The sequence below is a fragment of the Scatophagus argus genome, chromosome 21 (assembly GCF_020382885.2).
Source record: "Scatophagus argus isolate fScaArg1 chromosome 21, fScaArg1.pri, whole genome shotgun sequence".
NCBI classification, from domain to species: domain Eukaryota; kingdom Metazoa; phylum Chordata; class Actinopteri; family Scatophagidae; genus Scatophagus; species Scatophagus argus.
The window spans coordinates 4,575,651-4,603,471 of NC_058513.1; the positions used below are offsets into that span (position 1 = coordinate 4,575,651).

At 41.9% G+C, this 27,821-nt stretch overlaps 1 protein-coding gene across 1 annotated transcript; it reads right to left on the bottom strand.

Moving 5' to 3' along the window:
- Positions 1 to 276: 276 nt before the first annotated feature.
- Positions 277 to 27,821, bottom strand: pkd1b (polycystic kidney disease 1b). Its single transcript, XM_046377940.1, has 41 exons — positions 27,556 to 27,821; positions 26,553 to 26,733; positions 26,242 to 26,450; positions 25,969 to 26,087; positions 25,007 to 25,154; positions 24,659 to 24,924; positions 23,784 to 24,548; positions 23,269 to 23,400; positions 22,980 to 23,152; positions 22,691 to 22,827; positions 18,849 to 22,519; positions 18,500 to 18,652; positions 18,120 to 18,260; positions 17,504 to 17,786; positions 17,239 to 17,341; positions 16,967 to 17,095; positions 16,662 to 16,812; positions 16,385 to 16,522; positions 15,615 to 15,759; positions 14,788 to 15,507; positions 13,217 to 13,370; positions 12,870 to 13,125; positions 12,530 to 12,725; positions 12,251 to 12,418; positions 11,900 to 12,040; positions 11,292 to 11,502; positions 10,998 to 11,121; positions 10,508 to 10,651; positions 10,016 to 10,415; positions 9,695 to 9,809; positions 9,417 to 9,604; positions 8,049 to 8,251; positions 7,451 to 7,648; positions 7,211 to 7,365; positions 5,744 to 5,944; positions 5,174 to 5,348; positions 4,837 to 5,053; positions 4,202 to 4,345; positions 3,927 to 4,113; positions 2,836 to 2,947; positions 277 to 2,738 (listed from the first exon to the last, which is right to left on the bottom strand). The coding sequence occupies exons 1-41, from the start codon at positions 27,620 to 27,622 to the stop codon at positions 1,824 to 1,826; spliced, it is 12,435 nt and encodes a 4,144-aa protein (XP_046233896.1). The 5' UTR covers positions 27,623 to 27,821; the 3' UTR covers positions 277 to 1,823.

The window sequence follows — 27,821 nt, forward strand, 5'->3', positions numbered from 1 at the left end:
AAAGGCTGATATAAAATAATGTTCAAGATAAATTGATTGATTGAAGATAAAGTGCTGGTACACATGAAACTGTCAATCTAGTGTTTTATCTTGGTTAATGTTTCACTTTTATGCATATTTATCTATTTCATGCTTTTTATATTTATATACTTTTATATATACTTATTTTTTTTGTATTTAAAACTTTTGCCTTTACACATATCCCAAACTCTGTTACTCAGTTAAATCTGCCTTCTCTCTTTGAAATATCTTCTTTTTCATTTATGCATTATTTTTACAAGCATGGTATGTATTACATACAGTAACAAAATGAGGCCAAACCAAAACTCCATGTCATCAAAATATGAATGCATTGTGCATGGTCCATTCAAGTCAAACATCTTGCATATTTATTTCATTTATCCATTTCATTTTAAACTCACACCATTGTCCGTCACTGTGTTTGCTACTACATTATGATGTGTTTACTCTTAAAAATAATAAGTCTTTTCATTTAGATCACTAATAATGTGAATTACATCTGTGCGGTCGATGAAATATTCATAAAGCTGTGTTTTCTGAACTACATATTCATACAAACACTGTGTACACACCACAGTTATAGTAGGATGCAGTTCCCCAAAATAAAATGTTTGAAGAAACGAAACTTACACCCACATTCAGACCATAAACCACTTGTTTTTATTCTTCTGTACAGTAAAACATGCAGTGTCTTACAAAACTATACCAGCATATAACTCCATTTGCAAACAAGTGCTATTATAAGGAACAACATTTTGTACAAAGAAAGCTGACTGTATCCCGAGGAAACTGTTTAACTTTTACGAATATTACTCTCTGCATGTCGCTCTTCACTCAGTATAACAACTTGGCTTATCAACTATCTGTCTAATGAAAAAACTCAGTGCTAATAATGCTAATAATTGGTCCCTTCTGTGCTAATGAAGTACAGGAGGTAACACAAGTTAGTTTCATGGACTGAATAGTGACAAATTACTACTAATCACAACTTCCTGCTTGTTTTTCTTTGGAAGACTGGCCCTTGGCCAAAGTCCCCATGCGCTGTACAGTGGCTGTCCACTGTTCCTAACACTTATGAAAGGTTAAATGCAAAACAAACTAACTAAAAAATAAATACATAGTAAAAATAATACTAAAAAAATGAGGAGGATCAAGAGAGGATAACTAAAACTCACAAATGGCACAGTTTCAGTTCCCAAATGGTGTCAAACTTAAGCACTATCTTAAATACTCCAGCTATTAAGTATTAAGCTTCCATGAAGTTATGGGGCTTCCAGCAATAGTTTGAATCAACAGAGTTTGCAGTCTGCAGCAGAGTCCAAGATATCCAGACTTTAAGTCCTTATGTGGGTCAAGCAGCAAAAGCAATAACATGACTCTCTCTGGTAAATGTCCACATCTATCAAACTCCACTCTCCTTGTTTAAACAGGCTTTGTTTTAAATGGCAGTGGTTTCCATGTCCAAGCCAAGATACCTCGAATTACATCATCTGTGATTATTTTCTCAGACTTGGCAAAATTCCTTCAGAACCACAAAAGACATCACACAAGTATTTTTTAACAAGCTGAGCGGTAGCCCCCATGATGAGTAAGTTGACCTTCATGCAAACTAAGGGGCCCTTTAACTTTCACTTGCTTGCAAACTACATGAACTCATCAAACAAGTGTTACATCATGCATCACCAAAAGCAACTAATGCACTTTCTAGTTGCAAACCCCTACAGAGATCCACTCAGAGCATCTGCACAGTTATGGTGAGAATAACATCTATGAACTCGTTCACTTCCTGCATAAGCACATGGTTAGTCTTGCTCAGCCTCCGATCCATCAGAGATCCAAGCCTTCCTCTTTACAGGGACTCCTTCAGTGATATGCCTTCTTGCTCCTTCTTCGCTCCAGGGTCTGGTGTAGGTGAATGTAAAGCTTTCTCCTCCACTGCCATATGCAGCAACTCCACCTTGGGTAAATAAGATCCTATGAGCTGCATCAGCTGAATGAGAGCTTCCAGAATGCCAAGCTCTTCTCTTAGGGAACCTGCCAAAGCCAGGAGAACCTGCAGGATACAAACCATAAACCCCAGATGCAAGTTTGTCTGCTTCAGAAGTATGGTTGTTGCTTGATGCCTGAGGCTGAAATGTTACTGCTTCAGACTCAGAATAGGTGCTACGTGTACGAGGAAGGATGCAGATGGACGTAGGGGAGTGGTGAAATGCAGAGGGAGTGAAAGAAAATGATGATGGAAGTGAGATTCGTGGCTTCAGGTGAAGAAGACCTGTTCTCCTGAGTCTAACATCTCCCGTTTCCCATCCTTTTCCTTCCTCCTTTGACTTTAGTGACCCTTCAAATCTTTCTTCACCTTTGTCCTTGTTACTGATCCACCTCTTTCTTCTTCTTGTCTGAGCCTCTTCCAGTTCCATTTCCAGGTTGTGAATGTTCTCAGTAATCTGATTGACCTGATCAAAACGAGAGAGCAGCGCACTGAGACAGGGCAGCAGGCGATCCAAGTAGGGTTGAACGTCAAACCCAGGCTCAGGCACCAACAAATCATCAGATTTCATAGAGAGAGCAGAGGACAGGGGGCGGGGGGATGAAAATGAGGAGGATAGGGAAGGAGAGTTGGAAGAGGGGAGGGTGGAAAACAAGGTGGAGAGACAGGATTCCTGTGAGGACCTAGAAGGAGGAATGTCCATTCCTTCAAACTTCACCCTGTGCCTGAACTAGAAAACAAAAGAAATGAGAAATCAGCGATATGTGTTGACTATGGGAGTTTCTCATTTACTCTTTCAGTGACATGCACCACAACTAAGGCACTACCTCTTTAGCTTTGGTGAGTCCCATCCACAGTTTGAGTCTCTTGATGAAGAACTCCACCATCTCATAGTCCTGAGGTTCAATGGTTGGGCGGTACAACTCTGCCTGTTCTGACCTTGAAGACAGAGTAGTAGTTGGTGATGAATCCTATTTAATTCAATATTTACTCTCAAAAATTCTTGCACAAAGCACATTTTGGCAAAAGTACTGATCTATTCGTTCTTTTGAGGTCAGTCAGCAGCTTCATGTCCTTTCATTGTGTGGATGTTTTGAAGCAACATTTGCAGTATGCTGTCTGTAGGTCTCCCACTTTGATCTAGACTAAAATATCCCAAGAATATTTGATGGATTTCTATAGCATATTCATTGTACCCAGAGAATGAACCTTAATAAATTTAGTGATCCCCTGACATTCCATCTAATATCAGTAAGTCAAAATATTCATTTATAAAGTGAAATATAGTTTGTCAACATCTACTGGATAGATTTTGTACACATTCATGGCTCCCAAAAGATGTGATCCAGTGACTTTGGTAAAACCTTTGGTGATCACCTTTCCTCAAGGTTGACCTTGTGGTTTTTAAAAACTATTGGATGAATTGCCACAAAAGTTCATGTTCTCCACAGGATGAATTCAATTACTTTGGTGACCCTCTTATTTCACATAGCTCCTCCACCAAGTCAAAATTGAGAGCTCAGGGAGAATCTAGGTCAAGCTTGCTCAGACTTGTTGCAAAGTAGAGCCATATCACAGAACTAAAATTCTTATTTCATGCTGTATGGAAAGTGTCCATCCATCCATTTTCTATACTGCTTATCCGTCAGGGTCGCGGGGGAGCTGGAACCTATCCCAGCTGACTACGGGCGAGAGGCGGGGTACACCCTGGACTGGTCACCAGTCAATCGCAGGGCCAACACACAAAGACAGACAACCACACACTCTCACATTCACACCTAGGGGCAATTTAGAGTAGAGCAAAATTTGAACCTGGAACATCTGACACAAGGATGGACACTGGAAGTTGAGGTTATATCAAATTTTTAACATTGCAGAGTTGCAGGAATTTTTACCCACATAACAACACATTGTGTACCTGTATGTGCGGATGAGAACAGCTCCACAAAGTCTGGCCAAGAGCCAAATAGCTCCCCCCATCAGTAGTAGCCCATAGACAGGGCCCAGGACTGGGTGGACCCTGCATAATCTTCGGAGAGCCATCCGGCCACGCAGAATGGACAGCACAGAGACACCAGTCTGTTGCACTGACAGGAAACCTTCCACTGAATGGGAGAAAAGCTGAAACAAAGGCAGAGGCACATCAAATACATTTTTCTTTATGAATATTCGATACTGCTGAACTGATCTTACTGTGTGTCCAAGGTGAGTGCAGAGCAGCAGCAGCAACAGCAGTAGGACAGTCAGAGCCCACAGCTCCCTCCAGACTCGCTGTAGGACTCGGCCTAACACCACCCATCGCCGCACAAACCTCAAGGTCCCCAGTAGCTGGAACACATGGAAGTCAATTGATATTCAGTGGAGAGGGAAAACTGTGGACCAATAGAGATTTTTATAGTGATGAATCAGAGCTCTCATTTACCTTAAGAACAAGTAGAGTGAGCAGGATGGCTGCACACTGAGAACACCTCTGTGCCAGAACAGCAGCACTGTGGAAGTGGATGAAGTTGTCTGGGTGGGACTGAAGCTAAATGGCACAAACATGGGACTGTAAAATCATAAAAGCAACACAAAGAATAATATTTTTCTATTTTTTTCTATGCAATTGTAATTAATGAATATAGGATTTGTGTTTTGGCTTAGATACACCCATGAGCTGCAACATTAAAAACACCTGCTTGATTTTGTAGGTCCTTCTTTTGCTGCCAAAACATCTTTGTCCTGTCATGGGAAGGGACACAGAACTTCTGGGGGTCTACATTGTCAGACCATCACTGGTTAAATTTGGACTCATTAATGCATAACTAGGGCCTGCTCAGATAACAAGGCAATCACACTGGATATTAAATTTTTATTTCTTACCTTGGAAACACAGGAAGTGGCTTGGAACAGGAAGCAGAACTGCAGGATAGACGTTGTCAGGGACAGCAAGGCCAAGAAAAGCTGGAACCAGTGTCTCCATTGACGCAGGCAGTGGGCACGCTCATTAGCCATGGACCACAGTTCTCCAAACAAGATGAGGAGAGCAGAGATGAGAAGAAGAGCCTGTCATATGAAACAATTGGATTTTATCACTGAAAATATTTTTCAATTCTGTGCTCGAGAATACACATTGCTTCTAATTTTGATTCTTCATGCATTTGAAAGCCTTGCAGGATTTATTACCGCAAGTGCCACCTGGAGGTCCATTCCAGAGAGGGATGAAGGGATGAGGAGTAGATGTACGTAAAGAAAAGGTGTGACTCTCTGTTCCTGAGCCCACTCCAGCTGTATGGACACACACACAAATAAACCAGACTCTCTGTGGGAGTGTGTGAAGTCAACGGAGAGAGTTTTAATCCTGGGATGAAAATGAGATTAAAAAAAAAACAAAAACCACACAATTAGAAACTATCAAGTTAAAATCAGTATTTTAAAGGAAATTTTTAACATATCAATTTTTTAATGTATAGAAGTCAATACAACATCCCTGTGTTTCTGAAAGAGTAGATTTCAGTTGAGAAATAAGATGATACAAAACAATGTGTTTGATACAAGACCAAAGATTCATGTGTTCTCAGAGGAAGTAACATTTCTTTGTTTTATGGAAAGTTTTAATAAGGTTTTTATTTCCTAAGAGTAAGTCAGTCTTTTCTTGCTCTCAGATGAGTCAATAACTGAAGAATTCTTAATAAACACACACTCAGCATTTCTTGAGAAGAAGCAGCAGAAGACGGCTGGAACAAATCCACTTACTGTGTCTTCCTCCAGTCTGCCATGCGCAGGTCAGTTAGAAGCTGGTGTGTTTTTACAATGCTGTCTCCCAGGAAGACGCTTGTCAGATGACTGAGAGTGTGTGTGTACTGCAGCCGTGGCAATCCAACAAGGCCCAACGTGGGGTTCTGGTGTAGGTGTGGAACCAAGGTGTGGATCATCCACTGCTCTGCATCTGACCAGCTGGATGAACAGTGGATAAACATAAGCTTAGGATTGTGTGTGTGTGTTAGCAAAAAATTATATGACTATTTTTCAGATGACACCAAATTGATAATAAGTTGGCTACATTAAGTGAGTTGACATCATGCACATCAAAAAATGTTTAAAGAGTTAACTCCTACAGGCTGAACTAGAATAAAAGTTTAGTGCAGTCTGTCGTTCTTTATTAAAACAAAAGATGTTACAGATGTTACAATTCCACATGTTTAACAACCAGAAAAAACAGACTTGTTTAATGTTAAATCTAATATGTAAGAAAGTGGAGCTGCTGACCCAGACCTCAGACCCATCCAGGGTTGTGTCACTTTGCCAAGTTATCGAGCTTTAATAGTATAACATCTTAGGCCTTTTGGCTTTATTAAGTATACATAGTTTTAATATATGCAGTCATACATAGAGTTCAATATATTTCTCAATTATCTAATGATCAGATAAAGGTTATATGTAAAACAGCAGTGGTTATGTGTTTTTTTTGTTAGTAGGACTGAACAGCATGCAGGTAATGTATAATGTGATTATTCTGACTGATATTATGTACAATATGAGTCCCACTTTTAGTGGGAGTGGTCATCATTTCATTTTCAGTTTTTTTTTCCAATGAAAATAAATAAATAAATGATGATTATGTCATTTTTACTGGGTCTCGAACAAATTATCCCTTAGATCTAGAGAATAGCATTTTTAGGCTGGGGCACCACAATGCTTTATTTATAATGGTATGTTGTGACATATTTTATCTTTATCAGAAAATTTGCAGCTACTGTGATTTGGATATTGCACTTACCAAAGTACAATTTTAATAATATTTCACTAAGTTTTCACTCCAGTTAGTAGCATTATGCAGGATTTGAAAATTAGTGGTGTACTGGTAGTGCTGTTCTCATGTGCTAAATACATCAGAGATCTACATTTTCATAGAACACGTCTATGTGCAGAACTAAATTCACTGTTGGGTTGATGAAAATCATCTAAAGCAAATAGTAACATCTCAAAAAGACACACTGGGTAAACAAGAAACTTTTTTTTCCAGGCTTAAAAATTATTGTAATGCAGTAATCACTAATGTTGGACAATGCAAGTTGTGTGTGTGCACCTGATGAGTGAAAACATCATAAGAGTCAGAGTTAGAGTCCTATACTTAAAGTTTTCTCCCCAGATCGTGCAATGTGTGTCTGCGTTGAGTACGCTGTCGTGTTTTGACAGCAGGAAGCTGAGTGTTGTCCTTACTCTCTGAGTGAGGTGAGGTTACGGACCCCTAGGGGTGCTGTGTGAAGTCGTCGTCTGACAGCGGAGTGCAGCAGCCTGCCCTGCTTCTGTTCTGAGCTGTCCTGGTAGTTCACCATCAGCAACAGCAACAGAAACAGCAGCTGGCACACACAGTGCTATAGGAGAGATGTAGAAGACAATTCACAAATGAAACGGGTACAAATTGCCACAAAATTTTAAAGTTTGTTTGTTCATTCTTACCCTCATAAGTGATCGAAGAGCCCTGACTTTGCGGGCCTCCTCTTTAGCCTGCAGCAGCCCGTAGCCACACGGTGGCCGAACCTTCCTGCTGTGTTCTCCAAATGTCCTCACCACGGTGATCTCCTGAGCCAGCTGGTCCTCCACCTCTGGGTCCACAGGCCTCCACAGTGCTGTGCAGATCAAGGCCTGCACACACACCTGACGGAAATTAAAGAGGTTATCCCCCAAGACTCTGCAAATTCTTCCACAACAGACAGTTCTGTAGCAATCTAGCTAAGTGTGCATTCAAAAAAATCCACTTCTATGTGAAGTTTGCATGTTCTCCCTGTGCCTGCGTGGGTTTTCTCCGGGTACTCCGGCTTCCTCCCACAATACCAAAACCCTGCACATTAGGTTAATCGGCTACTCTAAATTGCCCCTAGGTGTGACCCTGAGTGTGTGGTTGTTTGTCTTTGTGTGTTGGCCCTGCGATTGACTGGCGACCAGTCCAGGGTGAACCCCGCCTCTCGCCCGTAGTCAGCTGGGATAGGCTCCAGCTCCCCCACGACCCTGACGGATAAGCGATATAGAAAATGGATGGATGGATGTTTCTACTCACCTTGAGAGGCTCCAGAAGCAGAGCAGAGGTGAGAAAGGCAGAGAAAGCTGATACCAGCCACATGAATACTGCTGTTTTGGACAAGAAGCTGCCGTAGAGTCCGACCACAGCCAGGCAGGCTCCTAGCACTGCAGCCACCAGGGGGTAAACCACACACACTGCCCATGGAGGGAGCAGCCAGCTGGGCTGACCTCGAGCGACGCCTGGGATTGAGCAACAGATATCCCAAACACTAATCAGATCACCAGATGTGAATAAAAAGACACCCAGTATTTACTAGGGGTTTTCATCCCATATAGTCCAGTTGCCAGGGGACACATGGTGTCACACCGCGGTGAGATATTGTCTTGTTTTGGGTTTTTTGTCTCGTCATTTCCTGTTTTATTTTGAAGTGTAACTCTCCTCTTGTTTCAGGTCACTTGCCCTTCCTCATGTCTCCAGTCTGATTGTCTTCCCGATTACCTGATTGTTTCCACCTGGTTCCCATTACCCTCATATGTTCAAATAGTCTGCGTTTCCCTTGTCTTGTGCCAGTTTTTTGTTACGTAAATTATCATAGCCAGGTTTTGTTTCTTCGTTTCTTTGTTAATGTTTCATAGCCGTGTGTTCTCTTCTAGAGAAGAACTCGCGTCAGGTTATTTACATAGCCTCTTTGTTTTACCACTCTGCCAAGAGGTATTACCTCAGACTTCTTTAATAAAGGCTGATCTTGTGAACTCGAGTCCTGCTCTGAGCCCCAGCTTGACGCATGGTAAGATTGTAGAGTAGCTTATCTATAGCAATAGAAATTCATATTTAAAAAATACATCTACATATTCATCCAGTTCTACCTTAAGGATTGGTTACCGGCATCTCATAAAAATTGGTTAATTGGTTAGTGAGTGGAGCAGAAACTGTTTTCTCGAGTTACATTGTTCAAGTGGATAATTTAACATTATGAATAACTACGTTTGAAATACACAAACTAGCAAAAAGCAATGGATCATTTGCCGTAATAATTAACTTAAAGTAGAGGCTAACTGGTAAATATGGCTTAGTTGGCTTAAATTAATGGATGGCTGAAACTACTGAAATACTTTGTTAAACATATCCTAATGGATAAACTGTTTAAATAAATGGCTAAAAGTAAGTGATTGAAACAGACAAGCAAACATAGTACTAAGAAATTCCCTAACTCTAACAATTAAACATCAAAACATTAATGTAACTGTATCTATTTTTACATAATTAACAGTGTTAAATAACATCCAGTTTAAAATTCAGTTCCATCCTCACAATTGCAAAATCACATGTCAGGTGGATGAAGGGATATTTGAGTTCATGCTGCAGAGCTGCATGGGCACATCTGAGTCACATCTGGTCTAGTACCTATGCGCGTGGTGGAGGGCGAGCGTGTGGAGTCCGGAGAAGGACTCGGCAGGAAGGTGCTGGCCACGGAGTCTACGGATAGCACAGAGGGACATTTGTAGAGTTCTGGTTCTGGCTGGTGGATTTCTGCACCATACAGGGACTTATCCTCACTCTGCTCTGTCCAGCTGCTGCAGGAGGTGCTCCGGCTAAATTAGCACACAATCACAGTAGGATACACTCAGCAACACAGAAGTGCACGACATGGCATTTGCATGGTTCACAGAAGCGATCCCTACGTGTGTGACAGCGAGGAGGAGTCTCTGGGGGAATCCCGGCCGCTGTCTGAGTTGCTGTTAGTTATATCTGCTGTGTCCTCTGCTGCTGCTGCTATAGACATCAGCAGATCCTCCTCTGGTTTTGAATACAAAATACACAATCAGATCAGCACACAGACTGTATCTATTCACATATTTATAAGGGTCTACGCTTTTCTTAGACTACTATTAGTTATAAGCAACAAGGAATGCCATCATTAGGAATGAAGTGGTCGCTTTCAACCTTCAGAGGATAGGCTGGAAATATTTTCATTTTTGGAGTTTATTTGAAAAGTTTCTCACCAGACAGTGTCAGAAAGGTTGTCAGATTGTGGTTATGAGCTTGCACTGAGTGGGCATTCATGGCAAAGACCTTTTGGCCTAGTGTATCATGGGACTGTTGGGAAGTGGAGATGTCTTTTGAAAGGGGAGAGAGAAGAGCGGAGGTGGAGGGTGAGGCCAGGCGAAGCTGTGTGAGGGCCTTTTTTCTCTTCAGCTGGCGTATCGGGCCAAGAGAAGGTGAAGTCCTGCACACGTTTGTGGCTGGGGTTGGACTGATGAGGTATGAGCCCACTGGTGGATTGAGGAGGCTGTCACAGGACGGCCATGTCCTTATGCCCTCCTCTCGACATGCTCCATCTGTCTGTGGAACCAAGCCAGACGCTGCCCAAAAATCTAGGATGCTGGAGTCAAATGCTTTGCTCTCCAGAAAAAAAGAAAACAGAAGAACACTTAATGAGAAGGGAGGAAAATAGTAATGTGTGTTCACATCTGTTTTTATGTGTGTGCTCTCACAGATGAAGGACTGTCCCTGACTGGGCCAGAGGACTCTGGCAGAGACATGAAGGAAGGTCTGGAGAACTCTGATTGACCGAGGTGGACGTCCATCTCCACAGAGTGACAAACAGGAGAAGGAGGAACTGACATGTCCACGGCTGCCTGGGTCACACACACACAGTATTCCTTGGTATACCATCAGATACATGGGAAACACTTAAGTTGTGTCCACACTGAGATAAGACTGTTTGACAAGCAAATCAAGCTTGGACGCAAGTCAAATACATCACGATAGTGACCTTTAATCAGTAACACAAGAAGGCAGGTGTAAGAACAAAAAAGAACAGACAAGACTAAAACTCCATCTATGCACCTTTTTAAAAACATTAACACAAGAATATGTTATGACAATTTATATCCAAACGATTTATGTCATATGAGGACAGAGTTTCATTTAGCAGTAAAATGTTTCATGAAAGTAAAATGACTTTCCGCTGTACTAAGTTACCTGACTGTGAGCTTTCCTGAACAGGAAACAGAGGAAACACTGGAGAGGAAAAACCAGTACAGCAACAGTCATCCCAACAGCAACCGTCTCCATGTTAACCAGTAGTCGGGCTGACACCGGTCCACTTGTGGCGAAGGGACACAAATCAGTATTATGTTATCAACTGTGTTTAAAATCTAATTGTGGAAATTGAATTGAAAGGACACATAATGTCCAACTGAATTAGCCAAAAATATTCTAAACCATTACATGCTTTAATTATGGGTTCATACTGAGGCCTATAAACCGTACTACCTGTGGCCCTTGGTGCCAACAGCCCCATACCACAGAGCGCCCAGTGCCAGGTACAGGTGCAGCATGAGGGCACTGCATGTGACCCTCTGACCCCTGGTGAAACGGCTGTGGGCAGGGCGTTCCCACAGCGACAGCCACAGGTGGCGCTCAACCATCCCAAACATCAGCTGAGAGGCGAAGACACGTCGGAACTGAGAAAGCTCCTCGGGACCTCGGGAGAAAGAAGTCATTATAAAACAGTCAGTATAAAACAAAAAAGTGGATGTAGCTGAAGGTGTGCATGGTGGTTGTGCTTGTGTAGTGTTGTTACGGGTCAAGCCGTAGTGGTGATGGTTTGATAAATAATCTAATCTGTGAAACATCTTCCAGCCCTAACCCTGACAAATGAGAACAAGAATGCCAAGAAAGTGTAAAGATACTTCCTTGTTTCCACTGCAGAATGAAATGTTTAAGGAGGAAGTTGATAGTTACTGAAAACAAACTGCATACCATAAAATCCATTGTGAATTAAAATCTAACTGCGGGAATAAACTATGAGAATAAATATTAACTAATAAAAAGCTTGGCATAGTTTTTGTTCCAGTAAAAAGAAAGTCTTAGAAGCTTACATGAGGCTAGAACTTCCTTCTCCACAGAGCCGTTCTTCTGATTCTCCACAGAAAGCCAGTCCTCCAGCAGGAAGAAGAACATGTGGTCTGTCTGGGGGTCCCAAACCACCACATGCTGAACGTACCAGGATGGGTCCAAACCTATATGTACATACAGTATGTGATATTCAGACTGCTTACAATTTGCAAGCATCACACCTGCATGTAGCCACAGGAGCTGTATATATGTCAATACACACACATACTTATGTCAGTTTGTATTCATGTATGTATTCAACACATCAGATTCACAACTAATTAAATTTGATTTTTAACTTTTTTTTTTTTTTTTTCAACTCTTCTTCTTCGTACCGGTATTGTCGTGCCAAATGCAAATTTTCCAAATTTCTCCCAGGTTGTCATCTGTTTCCAGGTGAAACTGGTCCAGGCTGCCACGCTGAAAAGCTCCATCCCTCTGCAGATGTCGAGATCCACTCTTGTTCACACCGTACAGACTGATGCCAACATGTGCTGTGGTGCCTGATGGGTCATACTTCTATCATTAATCATTCCCATGTATTTAAAGGTTTCATAAATTTCAAAATACATTCAGTACTTGTACTAGTACTTGTTGACTTGTCTCTGTCTGACCTGCTCCTCTCCTCCAGCCAGTCTTGACCAGCACTCTGTAGTGGTACAGCCCTGGTCGGCCACACAGAGGGACCTGGCTCAGTCTCAAGTTGTCCAAGTGGTCCAGTTTATGGGCAATGAGCGCCACCAGCAGGTGAATCAGAACCAGGACAGCACACACAATCCCCACCACCATGTTTTGCACGGGACCTCCTGACTGCACATGGATGGAGGAAGAAGAGCCTATTGAAGAATATCTTCTTTCCAATGTTGACTTTGCATTCAAAGAATGGATTAGATATATTTATTTGTCAAACTATTCTAAATAATACATATAAGTGTGCTTTGTGTTCTCATATACCGGTGGCAGCAGAACAACAGCCCCAGGATGAACAAACAAACTGGCCCCAAACATGGTGAGGTGGTGGGTAAGACAGTGTGCTGTGTGAAGTGTGCTGCCCTCTAGTGGCTGCAGACCCTCACTGCTCCAGCGCCTGTGCTTCACACTGTAGTACTGGCACAGGGAGCTGAAGACGCACACTGACACATGGACCGGACCACCGTCGCCCAGAGATGAGGACAGGCTGACAGAGAGAGTCTTGGCTGTCCTGTTTAACCTGTTATACAAGAATATTCAGTTTTTAAAATACTTGTTAGTTTGGCAAAGCGAGCAATCAAACTGAGTTACAGAAAGGAGCTGTGACTCACAGTGGAGACAGAAAGATGGATTCCAATGTGGAGGTGGTTGGAGCAGAGAGAGTGAGAGTCCTCTCTCTCACAAGGGAATCCTCAGATGCATTAGTCCCTGGCAGTGTAGAACTCACTTCAATCTTGACATGTCCCAGACTCACTGGAGTAGCTCCTACATATGCATAATGTATTTTAAAACTGCTTTTTAATTTATAATTCATGCAAAAAAAAACCCAAAAACCATCACAGACATACAGTAAAGCTAATTAATAATTATGCAGGCGCTGCATGATCGAGCGTAAAGATACAGTAGCTCACTCTCATTATTCAACAAATGACTGCACACATCCTGAAATGTCGTGTACACCAAAACCTCCCAGAACTGTGGCGGCCATTGTCAGTCCCTCATGAAAATCTATTCATACTCAATGTTACCTTCTTCAAGACTAATAACAAGTTTTTATCTGTCAGTTTTTAAATTTTTTTTTTAAGTTTTAAATGATTAATTAAATGTAGTCTGATTTTTGATGTGTAAACATTTAAAGCCATTTTGTGTCTGCCCGTGATAAAGTGTCTGACTTTTGCTGCCCAGTGGTAGTAAATTTCCACTGTAATCAGCCCTTTTCGTTCTTCAAACCAAAACTGATAGCAGCTTAGATCAATATATTTATAATAGCAATCTATCAAAATGCAGCGTTAAAAATAAAGGACGATGTGAACGAGGGCACTCAAGATGATTCACCTACAGAGAACTATCACCAAGCTCCCCTTGCCTTCACAAAGCTTTAGAGTAAGTTTCAGGTCGTTGTTCAGCCGTTCAACCCACAACTTTACTGTATTGGTTCATGACATTCCCACAGCGTAGATTCAAACTGTAGCAGATAGTGAAAAGACTCTAAAAGCCTACTGTTCACTATCTACTCAGCAACAAACAGCTCAGATAAATTTAGCAAATAGCTGGTGAACACATTGGAGCATTTAGCAGCTGAAGAGACATATTTTTCTCAGAAGTTGGCGAAGCCCAGAAATAGAACTTAATAAAAGCAGTGAATACTAGACTTATATTTGCCATTTTATCAGAAATTAAAATGAAGGATAATGTTGCTCTGCGTCTGCTGGAGGTGTAAGCAACTGCTCACTATATTGACTATATCTTAGTGTTGTGTTCACAGCCTGTTCCCACTGACCACCGAGTCGTCAGATCAGTTACTGCAGGTTTGAAGGTGTGAATTGTAAGATAGTGGATTCTGATTCTGACTCTTAAGCCACTGAAATGCTATCGAGGATGCCAAAATCACATAAAAATGCCACAGACGGTGGCGTTAAACATTTAAATTGAAAGTAGCATTAATTAATTTTTTGGCCATTTGGGGCAATGAAAAAATATCTAGACATACAGTACACTGACATATTAACACCTTGCCACAAAAGTTCTGGCAAATCTGTTAGCAAACAGCTGTCAAAACAGTAAATTTGCAGTCCATTGAAACAAAAAAATGAACAATGGCATTGTCATTTGAGCTATTGTTTAAAATAGAAGTTACTGCAACTATCTGAAACAGAGAATAGGTCTAAATAATGTACAGTACCTGGGTCCAAGCTGAAGTTGAAGGAGATATATAAACCTGCATTTCCTGCAAGTCCATCCACAGCTTTGACTGTGAGGTTCAACTTTCCTTCACTGGGGAGAGTTACAGTGAGACATGTCCCATTCCCAGCTTCATCTGCCCTCTCATCTACACCCCCACTGTCTGGTCCCACAGGGTACTTGTTGGGCAGAGTGACCCTTATAGCCTGTTCAGAGTGCAGATCCTGGATGGGTATGGGTTTGCCTTGAGGTGTGGAGAGCTCCATGGCAACCAAAGCAGTGGAAATTGGAGGGTCAGCTTCAGCTAGCAAAGGGCTGGAAGCCAATTCTGCATCCACGTCAAACAGCACCTGCACCACATCAGACACCAGACTCTTTAGGTGAGCAGTAAGGGAGGTGGGGATATGAAACTGACATGGGAGAGAACTCTTTGATTCGTCAGTTGATGATGATTGAGAGGGGATTATCTGGTTTTGGTTGGACTGGTAAGTGCAGAGGAGGTCGGAGAGTTCTCCTTGGAAGCCCAGTGCATTGATATAAGGTGTGGAAAACAAAAGGGGTTCCTCTCTAAGAGCATGTGAATGTATCAGAGCACGCATTAGAGTCCCAGCATGACCCAGTGCTGACAGGGTGAGTGTGGAAGCTGATTGCAGAGTGCTTGAGTAGGCTAGATGAGAACTGGAAGCACTGATGGACTCAGACATAGCAGCCAGAGTGTTACCTGAAAATACAGAGAACACAAAATATTCACCTTTTACCAATCAACTTCTGTAAAGGTCACAATCAGCACAAGACTGTTTCATGCAGGTGATGGCGTTTCATTAACACCTATAATGTTGAGGATGTTCCTTCCTGTTTCAACAGCTGACAAAACACCAGGACTCATCTGTTCTTCCAGTACATGGATCATCTTCCCCACAACTTCCAGAACCTTTTCATGGCAGTTTTCACATACCAGTTCACTCGGAACAGCCTTGGGAAAACAGAGATGAAGACATTTCTCAACAGAATAAATACATAAAAAGTGTACGATGGTGAGAATTTTACTGTAAAAGGAAAAGGGTGGCACGGTGGTGCAGTGGTTAGCACTGTCGCCTCATAGAATCCCGGTCTGGGCCCTTCTATGTCGAGTTTGCATGTTCTCCCTGTGCCTGCGTGGGTTTTCTACGGGTACTCCGGCTTCCTCCCACAATACCAAAAACATGCACATTAGGTTAATTGGCTACTCTAAATTGCCCCTAGGTGTGAGTGTGAGAGTGTGTGGTTGTCTGTCTTTGTGTGTTGGCCCTGCGATTGACTGGCGACCAGTCCAGGGTGAACCCCGCCTCTCGCCCGTAGTCAGCTGGGATAGGCTCCAGCTCCCCCGTGACCCTGACGGATAAGCGATATAGAAAATGGATGGATGGATGTAAAAGGATAAGCTCTATAAATGTAAACATTTTTTTGTGGTCTTTTTGTGTGTATGCATGAGTAACTGTGGGCATCCATGAGAGTATTCCCCATTCAAAATATTCTGCAGCTGTGTCCTCTTTTCATTTTCATTATTACTGATATATATTTATGAGCTGAGAATGACAAGGAAACAAACAATTACTTACAGTACAGAGTGACAACGCAGAGCTGATCTGATCAACATCCAGCAAGGAGGACACAGGTAGAGAGGCAAGGACCTGGGTCACATTTTTCCGGATCTCTTTTCTGTCCATGTGCCCCATGGCAGTCCGTCCAGACTCCATCTGTGGACAGATGAGTCAAACTCATTAGTCCACATTTTGAGCTATTCAAACCTGTTGAACTTTTATTGCCTGTTATCCACAACCAGTCTGAAGTGTCCTTCCATGCACTTGCAAATGAGATATATTGCTAACACACTACCTGATTGAGGTGACTGGTGAGGGCAATGGAATAAGGGATGATCTCTTGAGGGTTGCCACGTTGGACTAAAGTCCACAGTTCTGTCTGGCTCTTGTTTCTGAGCCACTGACCCGTATCTTCATTCCTCACAGGAATTTGAACTGTTAATGTTCTGTAGATGACCAGACGAGATATTTGGCATGATGTTTACTGATCTAAATAATTTTTCTAACCTTTGAGTGAAAAATTGCAACAGTTGTTGAGCATAACAACAAACAGGATTGTAAAGTTCATTTTGTTTGGCTATCAAATCCTGGTAGCTATACCTGTTTAGAGCAATGACCTTAGACCCTTGATGGTTCTCTACCAGCACTGTAACTATGATAACTGACATGCTTCTTTCTTGCCCAGGACTTCCCATTGGAACCAGGCTACTAAATGTTGAACGAGTACCCCTAGGGAGAGAAATTAAGACATATAACATAAAAAATGTAAGTATGCCAAAAAAAAAATCCAAACCTTCCACTCAGGTCAGGATCACACTTCCTTATATATATATATACATATATATTAACTGTAAGTTGAGACCTGTATTCACCTATACAGAGTGAGTAGGGGGCAGAGGGGGCCAACCGGCTGGCATGGTGCTACCTGTAAGGTGTAGATCAGCTGAGAGCCCATGCTTTCATCATCCTGCCACCCTGCCAAAAGAGAACAGATGTTCTGATGAAACACAGACAAATTGTTGGAAAAAAAGTATTTACTCTGTTTACATTACTTTTGACCTGTCAAGTCAATATGTTTGCCACCTTTTTGTCATCCAAATATATTGACACAAACTAACTCATAATGTAGAGTATTACCTGAGCAGTTGTAGGTGATTATGGTCTCCAGCAAACGTATATCTGGCTCTGGAATGAGATCACACAGCCCTCCGTGTGGTGGATTGTCAAGTAGTATTGTCATGCTGGCACTGCCCCACTGTCCTCTGTCAGGCTGGGAAACACTAAGAGTGAAGGTATAACTCTGTCCCGGCTGTAGGAGACCTGAACACATCTTCAGGTTCGGAGAGTGTCTCACTGCAGAGGTCGAGACCTTGTTAAGGTCAAGGGCCATGCCAGTCTGGTCTACAGCACTCCATTTGTACTGTGAGAAGACACTGATGTGAATCATAATAATACTGAATGTCTTCTTCCCTGTGTGTATTTGTGTACTTCTTGTCTGCAAACATTAATTTAGCGACCTTATTGAACACCGCCAAGATTGAATATAGATTAAACTGTTCAATCACAAATTAATTCTCTGAGCAGATAAACACCAAAATGAAAAACATAATCATTAACAGACTGTTAGTTTTTCTCTCCACTTATACTTCCATTACATTTTCACACCATTTAGCAGATTTTTTTTTTTCACAAAAAATTATGAAATTTGAGTTAGACTTTAAATGTAAGGTGAGAATAATAGCAGAACCATTACCTGAGCCTGATCATCACACTGTCCACATTGTCCTGAGAGGATGATGTGGGAAGTGTAACTAATGTGGTGGACAGAGGACAGGGGTACGCAGGATACACATTCCACCATCACAGGAAGCACAGGAGCTTCACACACAGTCACCTAAGAGAAGAGAAAGAGGTATGGGTGATCAGGGCTTTGTTCAACTGAATTCATTGATGTTCCTAAGGTAAATTTTTCCAGAATTGTAAAAAAAGGTCTCTCTATTTATTTGCAAAAGACACTTAACATGCATTTGCATAGCTTTTCTCAACTGAACTCCTAAACAAGAAAAAGAACAGTGAACAGCGATAAAGCATGCTTTTGAATGAGAATAGAGTAAGACTGTAGGTAATACTCACTGTCTGGTTGACAGAGACAGGTCTTCTCCCTGCTTTGTGTACAGTAAGAGTAAAAACGTGGACTGTGCCCGGGTGCAGCTGTGTACTGAGTACAGTCATCCTACTGCTGTTACTCCCAATGGGCTGCTTGACCGAATGAGACTCTGTGGAGTTCTGTAAGTACAAACGCTCAGGTGTTAGTCACACCTACATAGTTCTCAAGCAGGAAGATGACTGCAAAGAATTAATGTTACTGTTTTTGATGTTTTCAAAATGTTGTATTCATTTCTTATCAAGTACTTCCTGAATTAACAATTATCAATTAATATAGCTTTCACACTGAGGTTACTGAACATCAAGAGGCCTTTACCAATATCATGAAGGTCCAGTCATATTGCAGTGTATCATCCACTCCTGGCTCCATGTCTAGGTCTTGGGACTCTGATCCATCCAGGACAAGATCACTGAGGCTTGACCATAGTCTGTGTGAGCCTCCCTTGATGACTGCTACCAGCGGGGAGTGTACCACAGAGATGGCAGTTTTTCGTTGGACTTGTAGAGGGGTTCCCTGGAGTGAAACAGTGAATACCAGGCAATACTGTCCCACATCAAGATTATGCTTTGGGATAAAGAGAATTGGTAAAGATGCATCTACCCGACCTCCTAGAATGACTTTGTTTCCAGAGAATTTAGGGTTAGCATTGGTACAATTGGATTCTTTGAGTATCTCCCACAGATATGTAGTTTTGTGAGCAGAGCAGTTAAAATCAACGCTTGCTTCAAAATAACTTGGTCTTGACCTGAGGATAATAGACTGGTTCTGGACAAGATAAGCTTGTGGACTGTAACACTGGGGCTCCTCGACCTCCAAGTATAGCTGTGTGGACACATTGCTGACACTGTTGAGAACGTTGACTAAAATACTGTATTTCCCTGAAATACAGTAAGTATGATTGACTGTGCTCAAGTCTGTCACCAGTTCTTCAGTGGAGTCGCCAAAGTCCCAGAGGAACCTGAGGTTGCTCCCTCCATTCACTTTTGCAGAAAACATGACAGGAAGTCCAGCGAATATTCTTTCCGAATAACAGAATAACTTGACTTTCTTAACAGGCCACTGAACGATTGCAGTTTCATTTACCACCTTAGAGCAGATTCCATTGCTGGCTAGCACGCTAACAGACAATGAACCACTTACTGATGGAGTAAAGATCACTTCTTGTCCTATGAGCAATGTGGGTTCAAACCCCACCATGTGAAATATCCAGCTGTAGTTGACTGGAAGTCCACTTTGAATTTCCGCCTTGAACCGGATTCCTTTCAGAGCCTCCAGAACAGCAGAACAACAGTTCACAAGTCGCAAACCTTGAATATCCGCATTGACCAGAAGACTGGAAGATGCCTCTACAGTACTGACTTGGTTCCAAGCTTTCACTGTGACTAGATGGGTCCCTGCTGGAAGGCTTGATGTGGTGAACTGCCCTTCGAGAATATCCTGACTATAAATCCAGTCTTTGTTTTGAAATGTTATAACAAATCTTCCATTGCTCCCACTAGAAATTGTTGGAATAAAAGTAACTTGTTCCTTGGTGCACAAAGAAGTCTTGGTGATGTTCAGCATTAGGTCGTTGATTGCATCCTGGACTATGACACTGTGTGAAACCATCTGCCAATTTATCCCATTAGAGACATTCAAAGATATTTCATAGATGCCTGCATGTGGAAAAGAGTACATAAACGTCTGCTTAGTTACATTAAAAAGCCTGCTTTCAGCACCTCTGATGTTCCAGTTCCAGTGCAGATCACTACCTTTCTGAGTAAGCCCATGGAGTTGAACCTCAGAACTTGTGGGAACAAAAATTGGATGCATCTTTCCTTCAATTTCAAAGTCCACCTCTTGGATTTCTTCCTGAACATTAAACTCTTTGGTGACATTGCTATGATTGAGGACATTCTGAACTAAAACTTCAACCTGACAAAGACCCAAAGTTGTAAAAGTGTGGAGAAGAAAGGGTTCATGTGTCAGCAGGGGTGAAAGGTCAGATTTCACATACCAAAGGTAATTTAGGTCTGACCCAGCAATAACAGACACAGAGATATTCACTACTTTTCCTAATGCCACAATGTTTGATTGTGTTGCAATGTGTGCACCTGTTACACGCTCTACTGCCTGTAAAAAGAGAACGGTGGTGGCCTCACCTAACTTGTTAGAAGCTTGCAGATGAATTGAAATGTTGCCAGGAGTTTCAGCTAACGTATGAAAAAGCTCTCCATCAACAGTAATTTGTTGGTTTATTCCGTTCTGTGTAGCAAGCCAGTGATAAGTGACATTGGAGCCTTTAGTGACTGAAGCAATAAACAGCAGTTCCTCTTGAGTGGGTACATATTTCATGTTTGTCAGGCTCTGACATTCAATATGAAGACCCTCTAATCTTTCAAAGACCTCAATTAAAATAACTGCCTCCTTTCTACTTACCAAGTTCTGTGCTATAACCCTAACTTGATATACTCCTTGTTTCAAGAAGATAAATTTGAACTGATTAGTCCCCTGTTTGGTTGAGGTCAAACCGTCCACAGTCCAGGAGTAGTTGGTGCTACTGACAGCACTACTAACTGCTGAGATAAGAGTTTCCTCTCCTACTACAGCGTAAGGCTGATGGGTGTGAAGTGAAAGTTCTGAAACAGGAAGTAAAACATTCACTTTAAGGGCCACAGAATCACGACTAACAGCGTTAAATGCTGTGGCGATGACTGTGAATTGACCCATCGAGGTAAAGACATGTGACACATTTTGTTTCTGCACCACCGGAGAGCCATCTCCAAAGTCCCACACTACTGATACATTGCTACCAACACAACTAGCAACCCAAAATGATGCTGATGTATTGACCGTCAGTGTGTCACTTTGACTATCACATGCCACAGACAGCTTACTTATAGGGTTTTGAATGATAATACTAACATTTGCTCTTTGCTTGCTGACCATGTTACTTGCCAAGACTGATACTTCTTCAACACCTTCATCTTTAAAGATTAAACACTTTTGAGTGCCTTCTGTCCTAGCAATGAGACTTGAGGGGCTGCTAAACCACTGTATTTGGTAACCTGTCATCTGTTTAGGGAAAATTAACACCCTGAAGCACACCTCTTCTCCTATTGCCACTATTTCCTGTGGTGACTGCACCGTCATGTTCGTTATTGCTTTTTCGACACAAATAGTTGTATTTAATTTTACAGATGTAACCAAACTAAACACAGTCAGGCTACAGTGAAAAATTCCTTGACTTTGAAACTTGTGCATGGCTGTTGACTGCCCCTTCACCACAGTTAGGGGTGATCCATCTCCAAACAGCCAATGTAAAGTCAGAGTGGATATGTTTCCATTCACCAGAGCAGTAAGCTTTATGTCTCTTCCACTCATGACACATTTTGTAGGGAGAACTCCACTTACAACCAATCTGTAGACCTCTACGCTGATAGACTGATGAGCTTGGCTGGCAGAATTCGAGACTGTTACATCTACTGTATAGTTCCCTGGTGACTTATAGATGTGGGATATTGAACCATTTGTAAGGTTTCCTTCCATGCAACCATCACCAAAGTTAAAAAACCACACGAGACTTGTACCAGTGGTCACTGTAGCTCTGAAATCTGTAGCATAACTTAGTTCACTGGGTCCACTGCAGCTGACAGTTAATCCAGAGATTTTCTCCATGACTTCCACCATGAGCCAGGTGGTTAGGGCAGATAAGGAGTTGTTTGCACAAACTGTGATGTTATAAATCCCTGCAGATTCAAAGGTGTGGCTGATTTTACTGTGGATATCTTGGACAGATTCAGAGCCATCGCCAAAGTCACATGTGTAGGTGACAGCGTCGGTGGAGGGCTCTGCGAAAGCATCCAGAATGAAGGTCTGTTTGACAAGGGGTACGGGAGGGGAAGAAGAAATGAGGAGGTGATTTAATTGAGGCCGGATGCTTATCTTCATGGATGCGTCAGTGTTGTCATATTGGTTGGAGACTTGGACATGAAGTGTGTAGTCACCTGCAAAAAACATATAAGAACATGGATTTCACCTCGATAGGCTGAATAGTAAGTACAAACTAAACTATAAACAACACCTTTCACATTATACACAATCATTTGATTATTTGACCCATTGTAGGTAGAAAAACATCAATTAGCACAGCTTCACTAGCTTTTGTGTGTGTTTACCTGGGACTGAATAGGTATAGTTCACTGAGTTCTCGACATAGACTTGCTTTTCTTCTCTTTCCATAAGCCCTTCCATGGTCTGACAGGGAGCAGATTGGGTGTGAATCACCTTGCTATTTCCATCTCCAAAATCCCATCTATGTGACAAATATAAATTTATAATAACCACACAAAAATCAATTTTACAAGGAGTTAGTCTTTGTTGTAAAATCAAGAGAATACAGTTTGACATCCTGGTAATTTTCACTCAGATGTTTGAGGGCTATTCTTGAAAAATGCAATGTCTTACATGAAAGTGACTGGCAGGGAGATGTCCACTTTGACCCTGAGGGCGTAGTGGTGTGTAGCATTCACAGCTACAACATTCCTGAATAGGAACTCTGGCTTAGCCAATGCAGTCATTTCATCGGCATTCAGGAGGATTTGTTGGCTCTGGGAGCTCACTGGGTTGGAAGCTGTTACCTAGCAGAAAGATAAGCTCTTTTTATTCTTTATTTTATCTCAAAATTTAACTTAGCAATAAATTATGAAGTTGAATTCTTCAGCTTTCAACCACAGAGTCAAATAAAGTATTTTACCTTGAGCTTATACTTGGCAGGCTTCTTGAACACTACACTGTAAGATTCTCCTTCATGGGCAAACTTCTCCAGGTTGTCAACCACCCACATGAATTTTACAGAGGAACCACTCTCCAATTTGGCTATAAATGACTATGATGTAAAAGAAAAAAATCAAAAACTTATCAATATATAACCAAACTCATTTTAATTTATATATCTGTCAAAGAAATCTGAACAATGAGTCGTTTTTAGCAGCTTTGAGGTGTAAGCACAAGCAGTGCTTCACTGTCTAAGTGTTCACAAGTGATACATTTGACTGGTTGCAGTAGGTGAGTAAGTAATCTCCAAAATTACTGGGATCCCACTTTTTGGGTCATGAATGTACAAAAATCTAATTTCATTCCTTTGGATAGTTGTTGGGATTTTTCAGTCTGGACTGACCAGCCACTGTCATCGGTAAGGCTAAGGTCGCTAGAAATATTTGGTCAAATAAGCAGGATGTACGTGTTGTGAAGTCCTTTTTGAATTCTCACCCGTGGGATTTCTATGGGCATCCTCAGGCATCCATGTGGCTCAACACTAAGTCCAGTCACTGCTTCATAACCACAAACCATCAAACTCACACTCTGAGAGCTTACTGCATCCATCACACTGATGTTCAGTGTTTTAACCCCCACTGAAGGCAACACCAGAGTCACAGAGGAGAACCAGTCATCACTGGACCGTCTTTCACAGACAGGCCTAGAGCGAGCCACCTCTTCAGGGCAATAGGGAAGGAAGGGGACTCCTGTTTGAAGAACTGGAGCTGACCACGAGCTCCTGGCTTTCTGGCCAGACAGGACCTTGACAACAATGAGTGTTGGGACATTGATTTGGACATGAATCTGGTTCTTTTCATCTGGCACAGGATGGATGATATGAAGCCCAAATTTAGATCTCAGATTCTCAGTAGGTCTATTTGTTAGGGTCCAAGTATTTGAGGCTGTAGTTGTCTGTGTGTTGGTGAGGTCAAAGTTATCATCATGCTCTGTACCTCTGTGAAGATTGTCCATGTACAGCATCCTCAGATCACATACCACCTCATCCACCCACTGGCCTCCTTGGGGAAGAGAGGTGAGGCCTCCCTCCCACCAGCCTCCCCATGCTGTCCTCCTAAAGGACATGTAACTCTGGCGCCAAGGGGAGTTTAGAGAGGCTTCACTGTTCAGGCAATGCAGAAATGTTCCAGAGTCACGAGTGTGTTGTATAGCCACAATATCATCAGGGTAGACCATGATCGCTCGATCTGGAAGAAGAACCTGTTAAGAATAAACAGGAATATGCGTGACAAATCTATTTTGTATTCAATAGTCATGGGTCCATAAAGGCAGCAGAAGAACTCAAAAACCTGGAACAGAAGTCAGCTCACGTTTATAGTTTTCAGTTCAGAGGTAGGGTTTATTCTCAGTGGCATGTCCGCCACCAGGTGGTAGAATGGTGGTAATGCAAGGTATCGAGGAGGTAAAACAAAGCCACGCGCCCCTGCTGCAGAGTCGTAAGGGCTGCAGGGACTGGTGGTGTCCACACAGGCCTCCATCAGGTGGCACCAGTACTGACCCATGCTGCAGCCACCTGTAGTGTTACACAGTGGTAGTGCCGAGCAGCAGCTGAATGGATTAAGGAGAGAGCTGCAACCTGAGGAGGAAAGATGAGATTATTACTGATAGTATCAAACAGGAGGTTTCAGAAAAACCTCACAGCAACTATTGCACTGTACCTGGAGGAACCAGGTGGTGGTTGGGATTGCAGTAGGGTCGGAGGATTTGGACACGTGCCAGAGAGGACACAGGGCTAGGCTGGACCACGAGTTTTACTGATACCAACTGACCAGCATGACTGAACCACATCCCTGGGAACAGCTGCATCTGTGGGTGTTGAAGGAGTATAAAAATACGAAAACACACATTTTGAAATTCAGATAAAAAAATGCACTAGACAGTGATGATATGCATTTGTGTCAATTACCACCTCTTTAAGCAGGCAAACATATACAGTCATTAAATCAATTGTCAAACTTTTTAGTTTCAACATACTCCCAAGCTCAAATAATCATTGTATGTTCAAAATGTTTTCATTTTAATTAAGCCATGCATGGTAGTTAATATCAAGTCTAAATTAGTTTAAGCCATTTATCCAGTATTTTTAGCTAACTACCATTACGTTTACCATTACCATTACCTTTTTCTATCTGTTGTCTGCTTTTAGCTGGTGATTTAAAGTGTTATTCAACATATTTTGCAAGCTATTAGGCAAGCACAGAAAAAGTGTAAGTAGCTTCTAAGGGACAAGTGAGGAATAATATAGTCAAAGACACTTGAACAGGCACAAAAAGAGTAACTAACAATTAAGTAATTAGTAATACATGAGTTGGTACCAGTTTGTGCTATTCAGTGGTTGATTCACAGATTCTCATATTATGATTTATTTATCATTAGTTAACTACTCCTAAGTCTTTTCATGTACCCCGTGATAACTGCAGAAATATAAATATAAAGTCATACAATTGCCTCTGGTTGGAATCGCTGTTTTTGACCGCTGGTTCCCAACCTTTATATTTTCTGACTCTGTACGGCCAACTTGCAACCCCTCGTTAGAGATTTCAAGGTGATTTATTCAAGAAAGGAGTGATGTTCTTTTGTAAGATTGTATTGATGTTTTAGACCTAAAAACTTTACTAACCTCCACTGTGAGTTGTCCAATGTCTGGAACATTGGGAATGGGGTGTATCTGAGTCTGAGAATAGATGCCGGTCATGAGAACCAATCCAGTCAGGTAGCTGTCCACAGATGGTAAAGACTCTGTATGAACAGGGATTACCAAAGATAACATCGTCACAACAAATTTCTTATTGTGTTATACATGAAGGCACAATAAAGCTGACCCTGCAAGTTTCACTCTCTATCTCTGGCATCAACACGTGAAGAATGTTTTTCATGTGCCTCTGGGTCTTACCAGTCACTACTTTTTCACAGAGGAAGAGGTATCGTCCAGCACACTGAGCTTTCCTCCACTGTCCCCGTGTTCCCAAGGCCATCTGAGTACACAGTCCCTGACTGTCACTGCCTTTGGCCCACCATGCAGGACTTCTTGACTCCACTACCCCAGCCTGGTCAGACCCTTCTCCCCCTGATCCCTTCAGCCATACCCACACAGTGGTTTTTCTAATCCAACACAAATATAAAGGGAGAAGGACATATTAACATATTTAAGTATATACAGAGACACTAAAGAAGACATATTTAAAGTCTGTTGTCTGTGCTCACAGTGGAAAGGAGCTGTGGATGAAATTTTGCAGTTCAAGGCTTTCAGCAGATGCCAGATCTCCTCCCTGAGTGTCTCTGCAGAAATCGTGTGCCTCAGGCCATGAAGATATCACCTCAGAGAGCCAATAGCATCGCCAGCTAGCCAGGTGGATCCGACTACCTTTTGGACATGGAATGTCCTCTGGAAGGCAAATAACCACAGAGTCAGTTAGCTGACTGACTTCAAGACCAAGTCATGTTCAGAGAGTCAGTTTGTACAATTAAACTGGTTGGGTTGATAAATCACACAATGAGCTCATTATCAAGAGTCACATGAGTTTAACAGGTAGACCCAACAGACATCACAGGGCACATGTTCCACATGTTATTTCACCTGTAATGTTTAATTCTGGGATTATGTTATTAATACCCAGTTTACAGTTGTTACACACCTGTTGGTCTCCCTGGGAAATCTGGGCTAAACATATCAGTAGTACAAACAATAATGTGATAGACACCTGACTGACTGTTGAAATGTTGCAGAGCCAAAAACCATAAAAGTTTTAAGTGGGCAGAATTACCTTCAGAGAAAACTGTAAGACAATATTTTCAAAGTAATCAAACGCTACTACACTGAGCCAACCAATTAGCACAGCTGTTAAATTAACATGAGCTGAACTGTGGTGGAGTAGACACATGAAAACAGAAAAAAACAAAATCAACCATCTTTTACCCCAAAGTTTATATTTTTCTGACTTAAGTTTTTTTTTTTAAATTGAACAATATGAGAAGGAGTTATAACAATGTCTGATGATGGTCAAAAGCCAAAAAGTGTGCATGTTGCAAGGGAACCACTAAGTTATCATATGCATTACACATTACCTGCTGCAAACATAACCACCACCACCCCGCTCTTCATTCCACTCTATTTAACCCACATTATCACTCATTCCAATCGTGGATGATTTTACATACCAGTCAGAAGGCCAAGTTAGTTAGTTAATAATCTTCTGAAACTTCTCACCTTCAGCTGCAGTGATCAAAACCACACAAAGAATCCACAGTCTCTTCATTTGTGATGCGGCTGTCATCTTGTGGAGCTCATCATATCCTCCTGCAGGAAAAACTTACTCTGCATAATCCCCACTGGAGCTGAAACCAGTGCACTCACATTAGTGAACTTCTTTTCTTCATTTTTATCTGGTCACTGCCCCTCATTTTCAGTATTTTTGCACAAGCTGAACATTTTGCCTTCCACTCAGTCCCTCTTCCTTATCTTAAACCAGACTC